Below are 18,377 nucleotides of genomic sequence, written 5' to 3'. Positions count from 1 at the left end.
GGAGAGTTTGTCTACTCAAGTGGAGCTAATGTCCTTAGTGTGAGGTATCTTTCTCATTCTGGGTAGGATGCCACCTTTCACCCCTAAGTGTATGCTGGGAGCAGTATGTGAGTGTGGGGTTGATGACCCATCATACTCTTGAAGCCAAACAAAACATGTTTGGCTCCCTCCCCCACAAGCCAGCCCACCAGACCCAAGGCTTCATGGGACTTTCAAGAGCCAGCCTCCTTAATATATAGACCTCAGGGTGTATTTTGGCCTCAACAGTTAGGTCATGCCCTTCTTAATCTGAGAGGACCCTGGTGAGCCTGAAGACCCTGATCAACAAAAGTTAGGGGGAGAGGTCTGAAATTTTCCACAGAAAGCCCACTTTTGGTATTAGGCTGTGCAAAAATTTCCATTGAGACACTGATGGCAAGCACTATTCCCCAGCCTGTGTCCTGCCTGTTGGGGAATTAAGTGCGTTTATTGAGGTTGGAAGGCAAATTGGCCCCCCAAGGAGACAATACTTAGGTAATTGCTTAAAGACAAATACTGGAGCTAGAATTCTGAGAAGGCTAATGCCTGAGAGACAACAAGGAAGCAACTAGACAAGGGTCAGGGCTGCTCTTTAAGGAAGCTGCCTAATTCAGCTGTGGGGAGACTATGGCAGCTAGTGTACATCTTCCCCAGGCTGCTTAGGAAGTGTCTTTCTTTAGTCAAGAAGGCCAGAGAGCAGGAGGGCTGCAGGAGGCTTCCATCTTTCTTCTTCCTCCACTGGCAGACCCGTGCCAGGTATGGGTTCAGGGGTAAAAATTAGTGCATTACAGACAGTTGTCAAAAGGAAGGGCTAGAAGACGCAGGGCAGTGAGGAGGTTCGGGTGTAGGAGACACCACAGTGCCAGGAGCTGAGGACCAAGGACATTGGCAAGACTTCTTCTCAAGTCTGGTGACCTAGATCCCTCCAGCCCTATCTGGGACTCCGAAGAAGCCCAGGTAAGAGACGCTGGGGCACAAGTGAGCCAGGTAGATGCCAACCTACAGGAGCATCTGGCTTATCAAAAGGAAGCTCTACTTTCCTCCATCCAACTGTGTCTGGGGAAGGCAGTCATGGGATGGGAAACCTATTAAGAATTCTGGCAAAAAAAAAATCTAGACCTTGGAAATGTAAAGCTGAAAAGACTCTTAAACATTTATGGTTCAAACTTCTTGTTGTATAGATTAAGAAAGCACAACCAGTCTAGAGACTTACCCAAGTGATAAGAGAATGTGAGCCAAAGTTCAGTTGTGCAAACCGGCAGCCTGAGCTGGCCTGACTTACTTGCCTTGTGATAGAACCAGGGAAACAAATCAGCCTGCAGATCCCTGTCCCCCGTCTCCTGACCACTGTGTGAGCAATGAGCTCTTTGTCACCCTTTCCACAAGTCTTCAGCCCATGTAGCTCTGACATCATAGAGTCCCAAGGGAGGCACTTTGTAGAAGTGAGTCTGGGATGAAACTTCTGCCTAATGAGGTGGAGTCAAAGATCTCTCTCCAGGGAACCTCCAGCAAGTCGCTACCTGCTGTTTCCAGAGCCCAGTTACCTGCCCCAGGTTTGACCCATCTCTGTGTCCTGTGCCCTTTTGTAGACACGCCAATAGAACTGGGTCATCCTAATCCAGGGGTGTCTACACATCCCAGCTCCTCAACAACTTGTTTTCTTGGTACCCTCATATAAAGCGATTTCAATAGCATATACTTATTTCATATAGCTGCAGAATGTGAATATTTTATATGACCTACTATACGGAGCATTATTCCAGAATATCAAAGCTGTATGATTAGAACATAGACAGCCTTACAAAATATGCGATCTGTCCCAAGACCAAAATATAGAGGTAAAAGTATTAATCAGACAAGAATCGAGATGAAAGTGTGTGTGTGCATGCAGATGCACATATGTGGATGTGGAAAGCTAAAGCTGACATTTTGTGGCAATTATTCTATATGTATTGAGTCAGGGTCTCTCTGGATGAATCCAGAAATCATCCATTTCAGCCAGCTTGCCATGATCCCCTGTTTCTGCTTTGTAACTTGGTTACAGTTAAAGACACTAGGAGGATACAATAGGTCATGTTCAGAAAACTTCCAGTGTCCTTTTATCCTGTAGAGGGGTTAGAAAATGGACCAGGTCTCCCCACTTAATGTGATGAGGTGATCATGAAAATATGCTTGAGGCGATACTTGTACCTGGTCTTAGCAGCAGCCTTGATTGTCTTTCTTAGCGATATTAACACAGTGATGAGGTCGTGATCCTCTGGATCTGTTATGAGAAGGAGCCTGCCATGAATGTTAGATAAGCCCTTTTGACTGTTCCAGAAGATTGAGGGTACCAGGTTGCATACAAATACTACTTAACTTTGAGAGCCTCACTCATTACCTAAGGAATATTGAAATTGAAAGTCATGCCAGACTGCGGGGACCAAGGAAACACAGAGCAAACACTGTGTTCTATGGTTGCTGGTACCTCTGGGGCCTTTCTCTCTTGAGGAGTGTTCCATCTACCCAGTTACAGTATGCACAAGAGCTAGTAGATATTTTAGTCCCTTGCATGAGAAAGGATGTCTGTGAAATCTGTTTGCCAGTCTACTGGCATAATCCCCCTACTCTGGACAGGCTATAAAAGGAGGTGGAGTCTGACGGCTCCTCTGGGATTTTCCTGACAAGTGGGACAGACTTTGGAAATAGACTATGTGAAGAATGCCTGTGTCTGTGAAGGAGACCAAATTAGAACATGGAGAGCTTTTAGCCCTCAAATGTAGAATGTGATGAAGAGTGTTAAGTCTTAGGAGGACTGAGGGAACAACAGCTTATTTTCTAGATCTGTAACCACCCCTCTGGAGTGGCTGTAAAGCCCTTATTTAAAGCCTGCTAAGTCTCTTGAGGTGACATGCTGAAAGGGAGAAGAGAGATACTGAGACCTAAGGCAGGCTTCAGTGGAGGCTGAGCTTCGGGTTTGGCTTGTTGATCAGCTCAGCTTTGAACCAGAGAAGCAGTAATATGGTCTTTTGGTAGACCTTGCAAGGTAGTTATGTAACGGCCATCTGCACTGAAGGACAGATAGCTAGGGTCCAGTAGCTATCTCCAGTAGGCCCAAAACTTCAGCGGCATGTTTAATCGAGTATTATTAGCCGTGAGGATGTCTCTTTCTTTCTGGGTGGCTGCATGGATATGGGTTACATCGAAGGGCAAGCCAAATCTGTATCAATAGTCCTTTGGATTTCTGACTCCAAATGCTGTTGGGGTCTGTAAGAACTCTGTAGCAAGAGTGGCTGTTAGTGGGTACCCAGGAACGGAAGAATTCCAGACTTTAGAAGGAACTAGTTGGGTGGTGTGGAAGTCTCCAGTAGCGACTGCAGAGAAGTCCTTTAAGGCTCCAGATGACTCTGGACCATTATGGGATGTGGACTTGTGCTAGGTAACAGTTGTCATAGACTAGACTATTTAGAATCTCAGAAACTTAGAAGAGCCTGAAGTGTAGGCATGATAGCTTTATCAGGGGAAAGAACAGGGTAGCTAGGTAGGACCATAAGACATAAGTGAATGGTATTTGTTTATCATACAGGTTAAAGAGGATGTAAACCAGGCTGGTTGGGGTTTGCCATCAGTACCAGTAAGTCGGACGAAAGACTGGAAAATCAAACAGGAAAAGGTGATCAGGGCTGAAAAGTTAGCCCCAGAATCTGAGAGGAATGTGATTTTTCTCCCTGCTGCATACAGGGTTATTCCAAGGACCATCCACAGACCAAAAGACCTCAGGAGCTTGGGCAGCCTCACAGCTGTATATTCCTCAATAGGAAGGTGGGTCTCCTTCCTTGTTGGGCTTCTCGGAGTCAATGAACAGGGTCAGGGGCATTTGTCCTTCTTTGGGTTTGGTCCCTCCCTAGGAAAAGAGAGACAATCTTGCTTTCAACAGGCCTCTCTCCTTTTTGGACTGGACAAGGCCTTGAGTAAGGCCTGTAGCTTGATAGCCTTAGGCTCTCTCAGGTGAAATGTCCAGCTAGCCACAACAAGAGCAAAGAGTCTTTTGGCCTGAGACTACATTAGTTTCCTTAGACTAGGCCAGGTAGCTAATAGATGGAGCCCTAAGATTTCCTGAGACGGGCAGGGAGGAAACTGTTCCCACTGTTGCCATTAAGTGGCCTGCCTCTTATCCCGTTCTTCAAAAAAGTTTGACCTTTTTATTGGCCAAACGTCTCCTCCCAATTATTAAAGAACTTAAAGGCCATGTATGTCTAATAAATAGAGGATAAATTCTACAGCCCCTGGTCTAGTTTGCAGCTTTTAACTCACACTTGGAGAGTCTTGGCTTATAAAACTCCAGCCAGGATAGCTTGGCCCTCTGGACTCTCAGGATTTATGTTAGTTTACTTTCACACAAGTTGCAGTTATTCTAGACTGAAGAGAGCAGGGTGCTCTGTTTCCCATAGCTTGTAGTTAACAGTTGTAGTCATGGCCTTTTCTAGGATGGCTGGATGGCTCAGTGGGTAAGAGCACTTGCTGTACAACCATGAGGATCTGAGTTCAGAGGCCCAGAACCTATGTAAAAAGCCAGTACTGTTGCACATGCAAGGCACCCCAGTTTTTGATGGGAGGCAGGAACATAAATGGGGCTTGCTAGCTGACCAACCTGCCCTTCACACACACACAATGATGAGCTCCAGGTTCACAGACAGGCCCTGTTTCAAAGGAATAAGGTGGAGAGTGGGACAAAGATGTTCTCCTCTGGCTTCCACACACCCACAGAGGCACACGCACATACCCATGGGTACATACTCCCACACACCCACCCACATACACACATGCACACTCAGCCTTTTCATCTTTTTCACTAGATAGATAATAGTATGTTTCAGTCCTTCCTTCTCTTTCATTCCCTATACCAGCTGACCAGTGGGACTGTGTTGAGCACACTAACAGAGCCTAACAAGGCTGTATTTGGGTTACAAACATGGACCTCAACTGCCCAGGTGCTTGTGAGAAACAAAACACAAGCCATTTCCTTATCTGTGTGTCATGTGGTCAGGATGGTATAGATAACCCTGTCAGGTTAGTCAAAGGCCATGGTGAGCCTTTGGCCTCTGTAATGAAGGTGAATGGACACTGGCTAAACGATTCTGGTTTGGATTGTTGGGAAAAGTCAGACTTGGAGAAAAGACTATGTGCTCGGAGGTAACAGAGTTCCCAGTAGCCTCTTCACAGAGAAGCCTGTTCTCCATGGGAAGGGCTTGCATTCAATGGCTCTCTGAATTCCCCGTACAAAGTCCCCAAGGGAATCTGGGTACAACTGAATAGGGTGCTATTGGAGAAAGCACGGTGGGTGGAAAGGAGAAGGAACAGAAAGAAGAGGAGAGGTCAGAGGGGGACGGACGATAGAAGCAATTGTTAAGCAGAGGTGTGGCTGGGAACAGCAGACAAGCGGAGGCTGAGCTAGGCAGTGTAAGAGAGCCTGGCTGGCCACCAGCCTCTCAGGGCAGGAAGTCTGGCTCAGAAGGTGCAAATGTCATCATAGGCCACACATGTCTGCTCCCGCCTGCTCTGTGGTGGTGAGTGACAGACACGAAAGAGAGTGAGAGGAGAGAAGAATGAAGGAGTCTTCATAATAGGTGTGGACTCATGCCAAACAAGCTGCCGCTGTCTCCATATCACATGCTGACAGTGAGAGGGATCCCAGAAGGAAGAGAAGCAGCCCCTCACCCTTGAAGAGTAAGCCAAAATGAACTCCTTATCTCATACCTTAGTGGGTTACAGCAATCTAAAGTCTCAGCCCAGAAGCTTTTGGCTCTCATGGAGAACAGCCCCAGACAGAATTCCAGGTGTCCATTGGCCACTCTGCAAACTACCATAAGCCTCAGAGTGAAGAAAAGCATAAGAAGGTGAGGGATGCCTCGTAGTGGTGGTGCACGGCTTTACTCCCAGTACTCGGGAGGTGGAGGCAGGTGGATCTCAGTGAGTTCTAGGCCAGCCTGCTACACAGAGAAATCCTGTCGGGGGGGAGGGGATGAGAGAAAATACCCTGCCAGGAAAGGGAAGCCCAAGGCCCAAGGTTCAGGGGTGAAAGTGTTTGCCAAACCAGAACCAACAGAAAAGTTTTAATAAAGAAAATACATTGTAGAGCAAGTTCCAAGAGACAGAATCGCTCTCCTAAGGGACAATGGGGCACTTTAATAGCATTTAAGGGAAGTTATTTGGCCTTTTCTCATTGGCCGTTTGTTTTACAAGTCATATTTGAGTAGATAAGAGGTGGGCAGCTTATTATTTTGTTAGGTAGTAAATTTTATAACCCCATTTTCCCTTCTGAAACTGCCATTTATAGAGAAGCTCAAATAATCATTAGGAGATACATTGTAATTGTTTATGTAAAATATCCCAAGTCCACTGTGTCTAGCTGCAGATAGTTCGAGTCTTAATATTAGCTAGTGGAGGATTGGGGTATTTTTCTGCTCTTCACTTTGGAACTTTTGATCTCTATACAGGGGGAAGGCACCCTGCGAGCTTTACACATGTCTACCCATGGCCTCTCTGCCTACTGTCGACACCACACCTTGAGGTACCCCTTCTCTCAAGTGTGTACAAAAGCCACAACCTTCTATAACATTAGACAGAAAGAAAAATCTACCCTCGAGGACCAACTCTGGCTGCTTGGTACTAGATATTTGGGTCACTCTGTTAAGGGTTTTGAGGACATAGCTGAACTTATTGGTAAAGGCCTACAATCAAGTCACTGTGTCTACCATAGATATTAGGGAACAGAGAGTGTGGAAAGGGAGCAGGGAAACATTGCCCTAAGAGAAGAGCCTGCAACAGTGACCCAGGACAATTTGCTTCCAAGGTTGATGTTTATCTTTGTAACTTTTTGTTACTCTTTCTGATAGATGAAATAGTTCATGCTTTCTTTTGAAAAGTGGCAATCACATTGGTTTCATGTAAAAACCTCCAGCTAGCTATAAAAACATCTACACTGCAGGAATAAAATTCAGAGCAGGATGCCAATGCCTGGCTTCATAACTGACCCTCTATATGGCCCAGGTAAGACCCTTCTCTCTCGGCCTCAGTTTCCTTCTACCAAAGCCTAGATTCAAAGGTCACTTAGCTATGGAAGAATTGGTCACTCCCAGTAGTTTCATTGGGTTGGAAAACATTTATCAAATATATTTCACATAAGTTGCAACCATAAATATAAAATTCTACTATGATCTGGGGTGTTGTGTGCTTATGGTCTGAGGGTAGAGAAGGCTAAGGAAGTAAGACTATGAACTTAGGGTCAGCCTGAGCTACATTAAAAACCCTGCCATGGCCTAAACTACAAAGACATAACCTATTGTATTTTATGACAAGACAATGAGAATTTAGAGAATGGGTGGATCCACATGATCAAATATGCCAAGGGCAGTTTCATGGAAGATGTAGACCATAAACAAGGCAGAGAGGGGTGGCAGGACTTAGTCACGGGGGTGAGGAAGCAGTGAGAAGTGTGACTAGTTAGTATGTCGTAGCATAATGTGAGGGTTGAGGATGAAGGTTGCCCTGTTTTAGAACGTCTAGAAAGCAAGGCGGAGGGGCTGAGGCGATGTGGAGCTATGCAGCCTATTGAATATAAAAGTTAAAATTAAAATACAGTTTTATAGTTGGAATGCAGAGGGATAGGAAGAAGACAGATCAAGTCACTGTGTCTACCATAGATATTAGGGGAAAGAGAGTGCGTGGGAAGGGAGCAGGGGAGACTGGCTGGGCCATCATGCAGTTCTGAGGGGAAGACAGTGCAGTGCCATTTTGAAGAGAAATGAGCTGAGAATTACCTAAGTGATAGCTGGCCTTTTGACTCTCTAATCTCATCTACACGATTGTCATAAAATGTCATGAGTTTAAATGAGATAAAATTCATTTATACTTACTAATATCTTCCCCATGTAGTGAGACAAAAAGATCAAAAGAAATCAAAATTTAGGTGAGTTCATTGGCTAACTAATGAGCTGTGTGAGAAAAAAAAAAGGGGGGGGGAGAAAGAGAGTTTAAAGCATCAGCTATTAATATGAGTCTCACTTATCTCATGGTTGCAAAGAGCCATACCCCACAATCTTAAAAAAATGGATCATTGGCTGATGTAGTCAGGCTGGAGTCCCCAGGAATAAAGTATCCTCATGAACTAAGTCCTCTTTATCCAATCTGCCTCTCCAGCCACTGCCTAGGCCAAAAATATTAGGAAGATTTAGGAAGGTGCTTTCTTGAGAAAAGGGAAGAAACCATTAGAAGAGCAATGAGTTTTCAAATACCTTAAGTGGCCATCACAGAGAAGCAGAGTAGAACTGATGGAGTGAAAACAAAATGGCCATAGGATGCAAGGATCAGGGACCCAAATATTAACCACAAAACCCAAGACAGAACCAGTGTCTTCTCTTGGCTCTGCCAACGCCTTGGCCATGGACAAGTCACTCCATTCCTCCAAGACGAAATTCCCAACCCCTAAAGTGAAAGGACTGGGCTAAAGGGTCTCAAAACTCTAATTTCTCATTTCCAAATCTAACAGGCCTCACTATGTATAAAATAACTTTTGAAAACAGTAACTTTAGTTTAAAGGGAAAAAAAAGAGCCACCAGCTACATCACCCTTCAGTATTTACCCAATGACTCTGAGTCACCATATCATAGCAATGCTCACACATCATTGCTTGTTCCAGCACTGCTCACAATGGATATGCTGTATCTATCAACATGGAGTGAATTTCAAAATGCGAAATATATGTTCTCATTTATATGACCATTTTATATATATGCCTTTATCATATGTATACATTATATCATATATGTTATGATATCCCATATGTACCATATATATTTATATCATATATGCATTTATCATACATATACATTATATCCTATATATTATATCCTATGTATTATACTATATTTACCATACATACATGATATCATATGTATGCTTACCATATATACATTATATCATATATATGTTTTGTTGTAATGAAGAATAAAGTTATGAAACTACACAGAATCATACTAAAAAAATTACATCAGTTTTAGAAAGACAAATATTATATATTCTCTCTCATTTATTCCTAGACTTAATAAATCCACTAGAATCATATATGCATAGATGCCATGAAAACAAAAAAGAAAGCATCTAGAAAAACAAAGTGGCTCAATGGAAGATGGGACAGGAAGGGAAAGGGCAGTCGGGTGCAAGGAAGAGAACATGTCCAAAATATGTCATATGCATGAAATGACCTTGCGTTACCCAGCATAATGAATTTTTTAAAAGATAAAAGGAAGGTAGAGAGATGGGCCGACAATAGGGTGCATGCTGTTCTCCCAGAGGACCAGGTGTGGTTCCCTGCACTCAGTGAGGATTCCCGACTGCCTACTGCTCCAGCTCTGGGCTATCTAGCACCCTCCCCTGACCTCCACGGCACACAGACACAAAGGTACCAAACACTCACTATAAAGAAAAATAATTTTAAAGAGAAAAGAAAAAAAATCATCTCATTTAGCACTCATGAGGATGAATCTCTAGCAGTGAAGAGTCATAGCAAACAGCTCAGCAGTGAACATCTGTCTAAACTGTAACCAAAGTGTAAGCAGGAGTCGACAAAACACAAGTTGTTTGTGATGTGGTACTCCAGAAGCAGCCATTCTGGCATTTTGTCTAGGGAATTGCCTGTGGTACACCGGGTGTGTCATGAGAACACGGGAGCTGGGGAGCTGGGGAGAATGACAGGCAGTTCACCATGGTGGGCTCAGACGCTGCACATGATGGACATAGTAGCCATCGAAGCCAGCATCAATCCCTCTCTGGGAGAAAGTAAAACAGGCTCAGACCTGAGAAAGGCAGCTTGTGGAGAATTGCAAGCAGGCCCACCATAGGCTGATTTTACAGACCATAGTGGGCTGAGTCATAAAAAGAAACACTAGATGAATTTTCCTCTTTGAAAAAAAAATCAAATTCTATGTGAGAGGTTTGTTTTGGAAGCCTCAAAGAAGTTTCAATAAGCTGAAAGTTTTATTTTACAGGCAAGCCCTTTGACAAAATCTCCATTCCTGCTGATCATTTGAATGGTTGACATTCCCCTGCATTAGCTGTCTTTAGAGTCATGAGAACTCTGAGGTCACCACTGCCCCCAGAAAGAGTGCTTCTGAACAAACAATTAGAGCTCAAAACTGTTTTTCCGCTAAGCCACCAGGAAGGCAGCGCCACTAAAGGCTTGCCTTCTAAGACATGAGATAGTTACTAGCCATCCCTGAGGGTATGGACCGTGCCTCTGGAATGGTCCTAAATAGCCCGTGAATGAGCCTGTGAGCGTTGGAGTGTTTAACAAGGCTGGTGAGTGGAGGGGGAGCAACAGGTCCTAAGCCAGGCTGCATACCCAGGAGTTACTCTCCTGCTGGCAATGACACAAGGGTTACCAAGGACAGAGCTTTCCAGCCGCCTGCCACAGAATATTCTCAGCTGTGCCAAGGGGCGATGCCCCTATACCTCACACAAACAGGAACATGGTCATCGGAGCCCCTGGGCACAGTCTCGGCTTGCTACACCATGACACCTAAGTACCGCTTTCCATGCCTGATGCTGGAGCTGGGGAGGGCGGTGATGGAGACGTTCAGTGACTAACATGTACTGGTGAGTTATAGCAGGCCAGGTCTCATCACCAAGCAGCCTGGGCCCCATCATCAGACAGCATAGATCTGGAGAGCACCTAATGATCAGCTGACAACACATCAGAGCTCCAGCCTCATTGGCCAGTTTTCTTTCTCTTATTAACTGAGTTCTCCGGCCATTCTGTAGGACTTCTGGCTTTCGATCAGTTTGGTCATAGGTGGCCAGCAATGTTATAACCATCTGTAAACTACTGTTTGATCTAAATAATTTTGGAAATGATCGCCCATACCCTGCTATATATGTACACACACACACACACACACACACACACACACACACACATATATATACCCTGTTATAGCTATAGCTATAGCTTTGTCAGGCAATGAAAACCTGTCACTTCTAGTTCAATGTTTATGAACCATTTGACATTCGCCATAAAACACATTATTTTTTTTAACTTATTTATGGGTCGCAGAGATGACTCGGCTCAGTCAGGAAAAGGCTTGCCGTGCAAGCATAAGGACCTGAGTTTGCTCCTCAGCCCTCATGTTAGAGGGCTGGTGTGGTGGCCCACTCTTATGATCCAAGCACTGGGTGGGGGTGGGGGATGGGGGTAGGAAGAAGGATCTCTTGGATGCTCTGGTTAGCCAGTCTAGTCAAACTGGCAACAGCAGCTTCAGTGAGAGATCCTGTCTCAAAAAGAAAACAAAAAAATGTGTCAAAGAGTAATGAGAAAGACACCCAATATCAACTCCTGGTCTCTACACAAAGGTACATGTGCACTCATGTACATACACATGAATACACACACAAAAATAAGCACACACCAAACAATGGCACGCATACCCTGGCCTAGCCACTGTTTCTTTGTTATGTCATTCATTAAAATGCATAGGATAACCATCCCTTGTTAATTGATTTAACAACATGCTGAGAACCTACCATTGGTCCTCCAGATGTGCGCTAGGTGCCAGAGGTGCTGGAGGAAATCCAGTAGCTCACCAGTCAAGAACAAGTGACTAAGGCACAGCTAGGCCAGAGTCTATGCAGGTGGGTGAAAAATTACAGCTCTTCCCCAAGGAGAAGGAACCATCCTACCTGGAGCCGAGGAGCCCAGTGCTGTCAGAGGGACATGCCCTCCCCCAAGGGTACGTCTGGGCTGTGAACAGCTGCAATTTCTTTCGAGTGTTTCACAGGCGTTATCTGATGTTGCTAGAGGATAGGGAAGAAGTGGTAGATAGACTCAAGATATCCATCACCACTTACAAGTCAGGTTGAGAAGGTCAGCGCTACGGGGGCTGTATATGGCTTTCTGGAAGGATTACATCCTGCAATTAAGGGAAGTGTCAATGAGGTTACATGATTTGCAAAATGCTGAGCGGAAAGGAACGGCCTCCACATTCCAGACAGTGTCCCTGTTCCTTCTCTGCTACACGATGGCCCGTCTCATTTCTGCAGCGATGGATACACATGTTCGTGTCGCTCTTGAAGCTCCCTTCATCTGCTCTGAAAGTGCTTCCGGGGGCCAGGAGTAATTTGCTCTCACTTCTAAATGTTTTCAAGTCTTTGGAAGTCAGCTGTTTCATTTTCAGTCTTCTTGGTAACATCTCTTTCTACCTCTCCCTCTTCAACTCTTGGCCATCCCAGCTGAGGCCTGTGAAGTACAGAGCGATCGGTCCTTCAGTTTTGCCTGTGTGAGAGGTACTTTGTACTTTCGCTTTGTTGTGTTCGGGCCATCAACTCTACTACATATGGTAATAGGTGGCCCTGGCCCACTTTCCTGGCTCTGAGCCGGCACAGAATCTGAGTTAGGACAAAGAAGCCAGGTCATCGTAGGCTCTACCTGATGAGAGAGCCCAGTCTCACTAGGCCTTCCTTAGCTACCCATCCCCAAACGTCTTCCAACGTCTACCTCTGCGCCTCTGGCTAACTGTTTAGCCACAAAAACATTTGAACATCCTAATAAAAACTTCCCTTTTCACGCCAGATAAATGTCCCCGTGGTTTACTAGACAGATGGACTTTCTTTGTGTCTATGAAGACTAACACGGGTTAGTGCACGGCACTTGTTGTGAGATCTGATATCCAGGACCCGGCCCAGGCTAAAGAGAAAACCCTTTTTTTACCCAGCGGGTTTGTGCTGTACAGGAGTGTAGCGACTGGGGGTGGGGAGGAAGAACGGTAAATTGGGAGTCAAGAGACCTAAAAGAGTCCCTGGCTTTTCTGCGATTAATGAGCCGTCTTGGTGAGCTGGTCTCTCTAGACAAGAGAGGTGGCATGATCTTGATGTCCTCATCCAGCTCTGAGGAATGTAAGCTTCGGCCACAGGAAGGGGGGTGGGTGGTCTCTGCGCTGCTCCACGAGGAAGGAGAAGCAGATCCGGCAGGGCTTCTCTTCCGGCTGGATAAACGCGCACTGTGCGCACACCTTGCTTCGTCAAGTGGTGAAGAGATATACCCCTCCGCTCTCACACTGCTGTCCTCAGAGACGTCCCAGGGCAAGCTGACAGCCCACGAATCCCTGCGCAGAGCTAACTGGCACTTCTAGGCCTCGGGAGTTAGTCAAGGCTGGGCTGTGGATACAGCGCTAGCGGGAGCCACGGCTGTAGGATGCCTTTTGTTGAGAGGGCGTAGACAAGACTTTCTTGCCTGCTCACACCTGCCCCACAGCTCCTGTTCCAGTCTGAGCTTTGTGAACAATGTCCCTCCATGAGCAGCGATGTGATCTAAATCTGGATCTTCAAACGTTTTTCAGCAGAGGAACATGTTAAAATGCAGGTTTTAAGTTAGTGGTTTTGAGGCAACACCTGAAATTCTGTGTTCCTAGCAAGCTCTCTTGTGGAATCTAGAAAACTGGTCTACAAACCAGACTGTTAGGTAGCAAAGACTGGATGGACTGGAAGCTAAAAGGCGCATGGTTCACTGGGTAAGATGCTACACAACTCCTAAGCCTTGCTTCCCCACTTTTGGAGCTAACAGTGCCTACCCTGTCCAATGGAGGCAGCTCTGAACAGGACAGAGTGTGCGGTGTGGAGGTCCCACTGTTGCAGCCGGCCACTGCACTGTCCTCACTCCGGCTGCACAAGAACCCAAGTAGGGCAGATCTAATCTGTGTATCCTGAGACTACCAAAGCCTCCCGCTAACAGACCTTGTGTGGACCTAGGAGCCCGCACTGTCATACGCAGCCCGGGTGATGCAATCCTGTCTGTGCCCAAGCTACACCGGGGCAAGTCTAGCTCCTACTGCCAGAGTACTCTCCCCATAACGTGGCAATTGAAGATGGCGTGATGTGTAAAGGATCTCTCTTGTAGCCACAAGTGTGTCCCAGAGATTTGGCCTCTCCTATATTGGGACTTGAAAATCTTTAATATACAGATAACTCAAGTAGGAGACCCTATTGAAGTGCAGATTCTGGTTCTACCAGTCTGGGGTAAAGCCTGAAATCATGAATTTCTAACAAGCTCCCACCTGATGGTAGCACTGCTCCAAGGACCAGACTGAATGGTTCTCGGCCCCAAACTGCACACTTCGGCCTTCTCTTACCTTTTCAACTGGCCTGGGATGGCCAGGCAGTCTTGGATGCAGCCTGCTTTGGAACCCTGTCGCAAAGAGGTCCACGTCATTGGCTGCAGGCAGCCCAGGGTCTACCTTACTCGCTCTAGTGTGGTTAAATGGGTCCAAGCCTGGTTCATCCATCTCCTAACCCAGATATAGCTTGGGTTTCTGTGGAGGAAAGAAGTGGCCATTGCAAAGGGAGGAGCGGGAGCACTATGCATTTTGTACACAGAGTCCTGAAGTTTCTCCTCCAGCCTCAAGCTGCACCACTCACTCCCCCTAGCTTCTGGATGTTATTCTCTTGGCTCCACACTTAGCTGTTATGGACAGGGACCCGGCGGCATGCTGACTTGTCTCTTCTTGCCCCCTGGCTAGGTGGCAGTGGAGAGCAGGCACAGGGAGCAGGCCCGAGGAAGGCGGAGGGCCCCGAGACCGTGCTCCCCAGGCGCAGGAGCGTGTTCCACATTGAGTGGTCATCCGTCCGGAGGAGAAGCAAAGGTGTGTACGTCGTCTCCCTCACACTCAGCTCCCAGCTCCCACCTCAACGCAGACAACAGTGCTACCCACTACACACACAGTGTCCTTTAACACATGACCTCCGGCCAAATCCACAGGCTTCCTATATCTGGACACACCCAGCCTGACGGGGAAATAATCCAGAACAAGTGATGGGCTTCCACAGGGCCAGTGAGAGGTCTCAACTTGGCTCTGGAATTACCTTCAACCCGTTCCTACAGATTTAAATTTAACCTATCAGGAATACAGCCTGACCAGCAGCAGGATCTTTCAAGGCTCCTAGTGAGATTGGAATTCATCGCCAATTTATAAAACACTGGTCATGCCACACGTGGTGTGACTGCCTCTAACATCAGCACTCAGGAGGCTGAGGCAGGAGGACAGCCAGAGGGACTCTATATGGAAACCCCCTCAAAACAGAGATTTAAAAATCCACCTGTCCAGAAGGCTGATAAAAAGTTTCCACTGTGACAGTGACAGCTGTGAGGAGTGTCCAAGGAAAGGAGAGCAGTGGCTCGAGGTCCTCCATAGACCACGCCTTCCCCAGAAGGCAGCCAGAGCTGGGCAGAGGAGGGCACCCCAAGCTTGAACCTGGAAATCAAGGTCAGATTCCGGAAAATACTGAGGATCCTGGAGGGACAGATTGTCCCAGCCAGCTGAGGGATGGAGAAGCCTCTAGCTAGACAGGATGGAGTGTAATCTAATTCCACCACAGCCCCCAGAGAGGAGGCAGAAATGCCATGGCCACACAGCCAGCCAGCCGGTTATGCAGGGGCCCTGGAAGGAAGAGACTGACCCCTGAATTAATGCCCCTCATGTCCCTCACCTCCCAGAAGCTACCTCAGTGCCTGGTTGTCTTGCCATTTTCCAGTCTCATCCATTCATACGCCAAGTTAGCTAAGTCAGAGCAAAGGCCTAGTGTGGTTATGGGAAAACCTGCAAGTAGAAAGGGCAGCGCCGGTCTCTGAGGGGGGCTCCTGCGTGTGGAGGAGGAGGGGAATGCTGCCTCTGTAAAGAGGGAAGTCAGTCCATGGGAATGGCTGAAGCCTGGCAGGCTACTGCAGACAGAAGCAGAGGGTCAGAGGTTGACTCAAAGGAGAGGTCACACACACGAGCCTCAAGTTCAGAGGCTTCCTCCATTTCCGCTTTTGAAAGCTTCCAAAATGTACCCGTTTCCCTAAGGGCAGTGGTTCTCAATCTTCCTACCGCTACAACCCTTTGATACAGTTCCTCATATTGTGGTCAGCCCTAACTATGAAATTGCTTTCATTGCTACTTCATAACTGTAACTTTGCTATTGTTACGAATCCCCATGAAAGGGTCTTTTGATCCCCCACAGGGGTTGAGACCCACAGATTGAGAACCGCTGAAGTGCTTCCAAACCACACCAGTGTTTGTAGCCCCTGCCGCTTCACAAGTGGAAAAAGAGCTCCTTCGGTCCGTCCCTTCTAGCGCTTAGACACCACAACACATGTAAATGCCAGACCACAAACAGAAAGGCGAGCCCAGGCTGCCATTCTCATACTTAACCACCGGAGGGCACCAGAGTACCAGTTCCAAAGCTTCAAAGGGCCTGATCTTTCCAAAAGGACTTACCCGAGAAAGACCATCTTTAAAAATGATCCAGCCTAACAAATAACAAGGAGTGAGCTTAACTTGGTTTGGACAATAATGCAAAATGGCATCTCATTTGGCCGGCTTACAGAGGTAGGCTCTAAGCCAGTGCTCCAGCCCTGTTCATGGAGCCCCTTATCACTGCTTCTTCTTCAGAAATCTTCCTCTTCATGCTTGGTGTGTGTACAGCTCTTGATGCCGTATGTAAATCTCTCAAAGATTAGAAAGAATAGGTGCCCCTTCTTGTATCAAAGTAAATAAAGTATTTTCTGCAAGCCTTTTTTTTTTTTAAATGATCCAGCCTAATAATGGAAGATGTTTAGAGTCACATGACAAGAATGCTATTGAATTACAAGGGCACAAGGTCATATAAAAATCCATTTCCGGCAACTACATGGATAGCATCTGTCCTGATACAACTACTAAAATGCAAAAATTCAAAGAAAAATTATTAAAGAATTTTCTTTATTTTCTGCATTTAACTAGTGTTTCTTGACCAAGCATGGGGGGAGGTTATTTAGTAGAGGAATGGTAACTTAGCAGTTAGACCAGGAAGCATGTGTGGCCACCACGAAGTTAAAAATGGGTATCATTATAGCTGGGCGTGGTGGCACTCACCTTTAATCCCAGCAATAGGGAGACAGGAGCAGATAGATGAGTATGAGACCATCTTGTGCTTCATAGCAAGTTCCAGGACAGCCAAGGCCACACAGTGAGATCTTGTCCAAGAAGGAAGAGGAAAAGCAAGGGGAGGAGGAGGGAGAGAAGGAAGGAAAGAAGGAAAAAAAGAAAAAAAGAACAAGAAAAAATAAAAACAAAAACAAATACCATAATCAAAACAGGAAGGGGGAGAGTAAGAGAGGGAAGAGAATAATTTAAAATCATCTGCCCAGCTCATTGCCAAGCTCAAACCCAGCTCCTGAGTGTCTCAGGTCGCCCATGACTTTATGACCGATGAGCAAAGGGCCATTTCCTTTCTTTTTAAGGGTATTTGTATTGGGTCTAGAGAGATGGCTCATGGCTAAAGTGCTCTTGCAGAGGGCCTGGGCTTGATTCCCTGCACACACATGGCAGCTCACGACCATCTGTAACTATGGGTCCATGGGATCCAGTGACCTCTGTGGACACCAAGCATGTATGTGGTGCAAGCACATATTTGTAAGCAAAACACTCACACAAAATAAAAATGAATATTTAAAATGTTTTATTAATTCTTTGACAATTTCATAATGTTTTACTGTCATATTCCCCCCAACTTCTTCCCCTAAGTCCTCACAGATTCACTTTCCACCCTATATCCCCCAACTTTGTGTCCTCTTTTTCCTTTTTTTTATATCCTTTATATAACCCATCAGGTCCAATTTGTGCAGCCCATAAGCTCCTGAGTAGGGGGCCATCCACAGCAGTGCAGTTGGCTTACTGGGGAATATGCTTTGTTAAAGAACCAACTCTCCTGTTCCCAGAAGCCCTCACCTGCACATAGCAGCTCCCCAGTTAGGGATGGGGTCTCTACCCCTTCTGTGCTAGAATGTTAATGGGCTTGGTTTTGTGCAAGCAACCACAGCTGCTGTCAGCTGGTGACAGTCCTACCATGTCCAGAAGGTGCCGTTCTGCTCGGATCCTCCCAACCTCTGGCTTTTGCAATCTTTCTGCTCTTTCCTACTCAATAGTCCCCAAGCCTTGGGGGATGGTGTGGGATACAGATATGCCCCTGTGGCCAAGCAGTCTTCTGACACTTATTCTCTGTATTAGCCACTGTCCATCCCACGCCTACTCCATTTTTGTGCACCTATATGTCTCAATGAGATACAGAGAAGCCACTGTCCCTCTAGGCTACTATTTCCTCATCTAAAATACAGAGGTCAAGCTGAATTGAGGCATCTTGATTAAGATGCTGGGGTCTCTGAACTTCCTATATTCCTTCAGGCCCTCTTTACATGAAGACATGCAATTCCTTGAATAGAAGCCCCCAGGTGGGCCTGACTGATAAAGGAAAAGAAGCGCTCTGATCCATAAGAGTCCATGGTTTTATGCTTCTTCACTGGAATAGAAGATACCAAA

The 18,377-nt window shown here is 46.2% G+C and overlaps 1 protein-coding gene across 1 annotated transcript in view; it reads left to right on the top strand.

The window, feature by feature from the left end:
* Slc14a2 (solute carrier family 14 member 2) overlaps positions 1–18,377 on the top strand; it is a 58,225-nt gene that overhangs the window by 26,065 nt on the left and 13,783 nt on the right. Inside the window, exon 10 of the mRNA XM_055622737.1 lies at positions 14,562–14,684. Within this exon, the coding sequence (XP_055478712.1) occupies positions 14,562–14,684 (123 nt within the window). The remainder of the gene's footprint in view (positions 1–14,561; positions 14,685–18,377) is intronic.

The sequence above is a fragment of the Psammomys obesus genome, unplaced genomic scaffold, assembly GCF_907164565.1.
Source record: "Psammomys obesus unplaced genomic scaffold, mPsaObe1.curated_primary_1811, whole genome shotgun sequence".
NCBI classification, from domain to species: Eukaryota; Metazoa; Chordata; class Mammalia; order Rodentia; family Muridae; genus Psammomys; species Psammomys obesus.
Note: the sequence above shows the minus strand (reverse complement) of the source record. Positions and strands in the feature narration are given on the sequence as shown.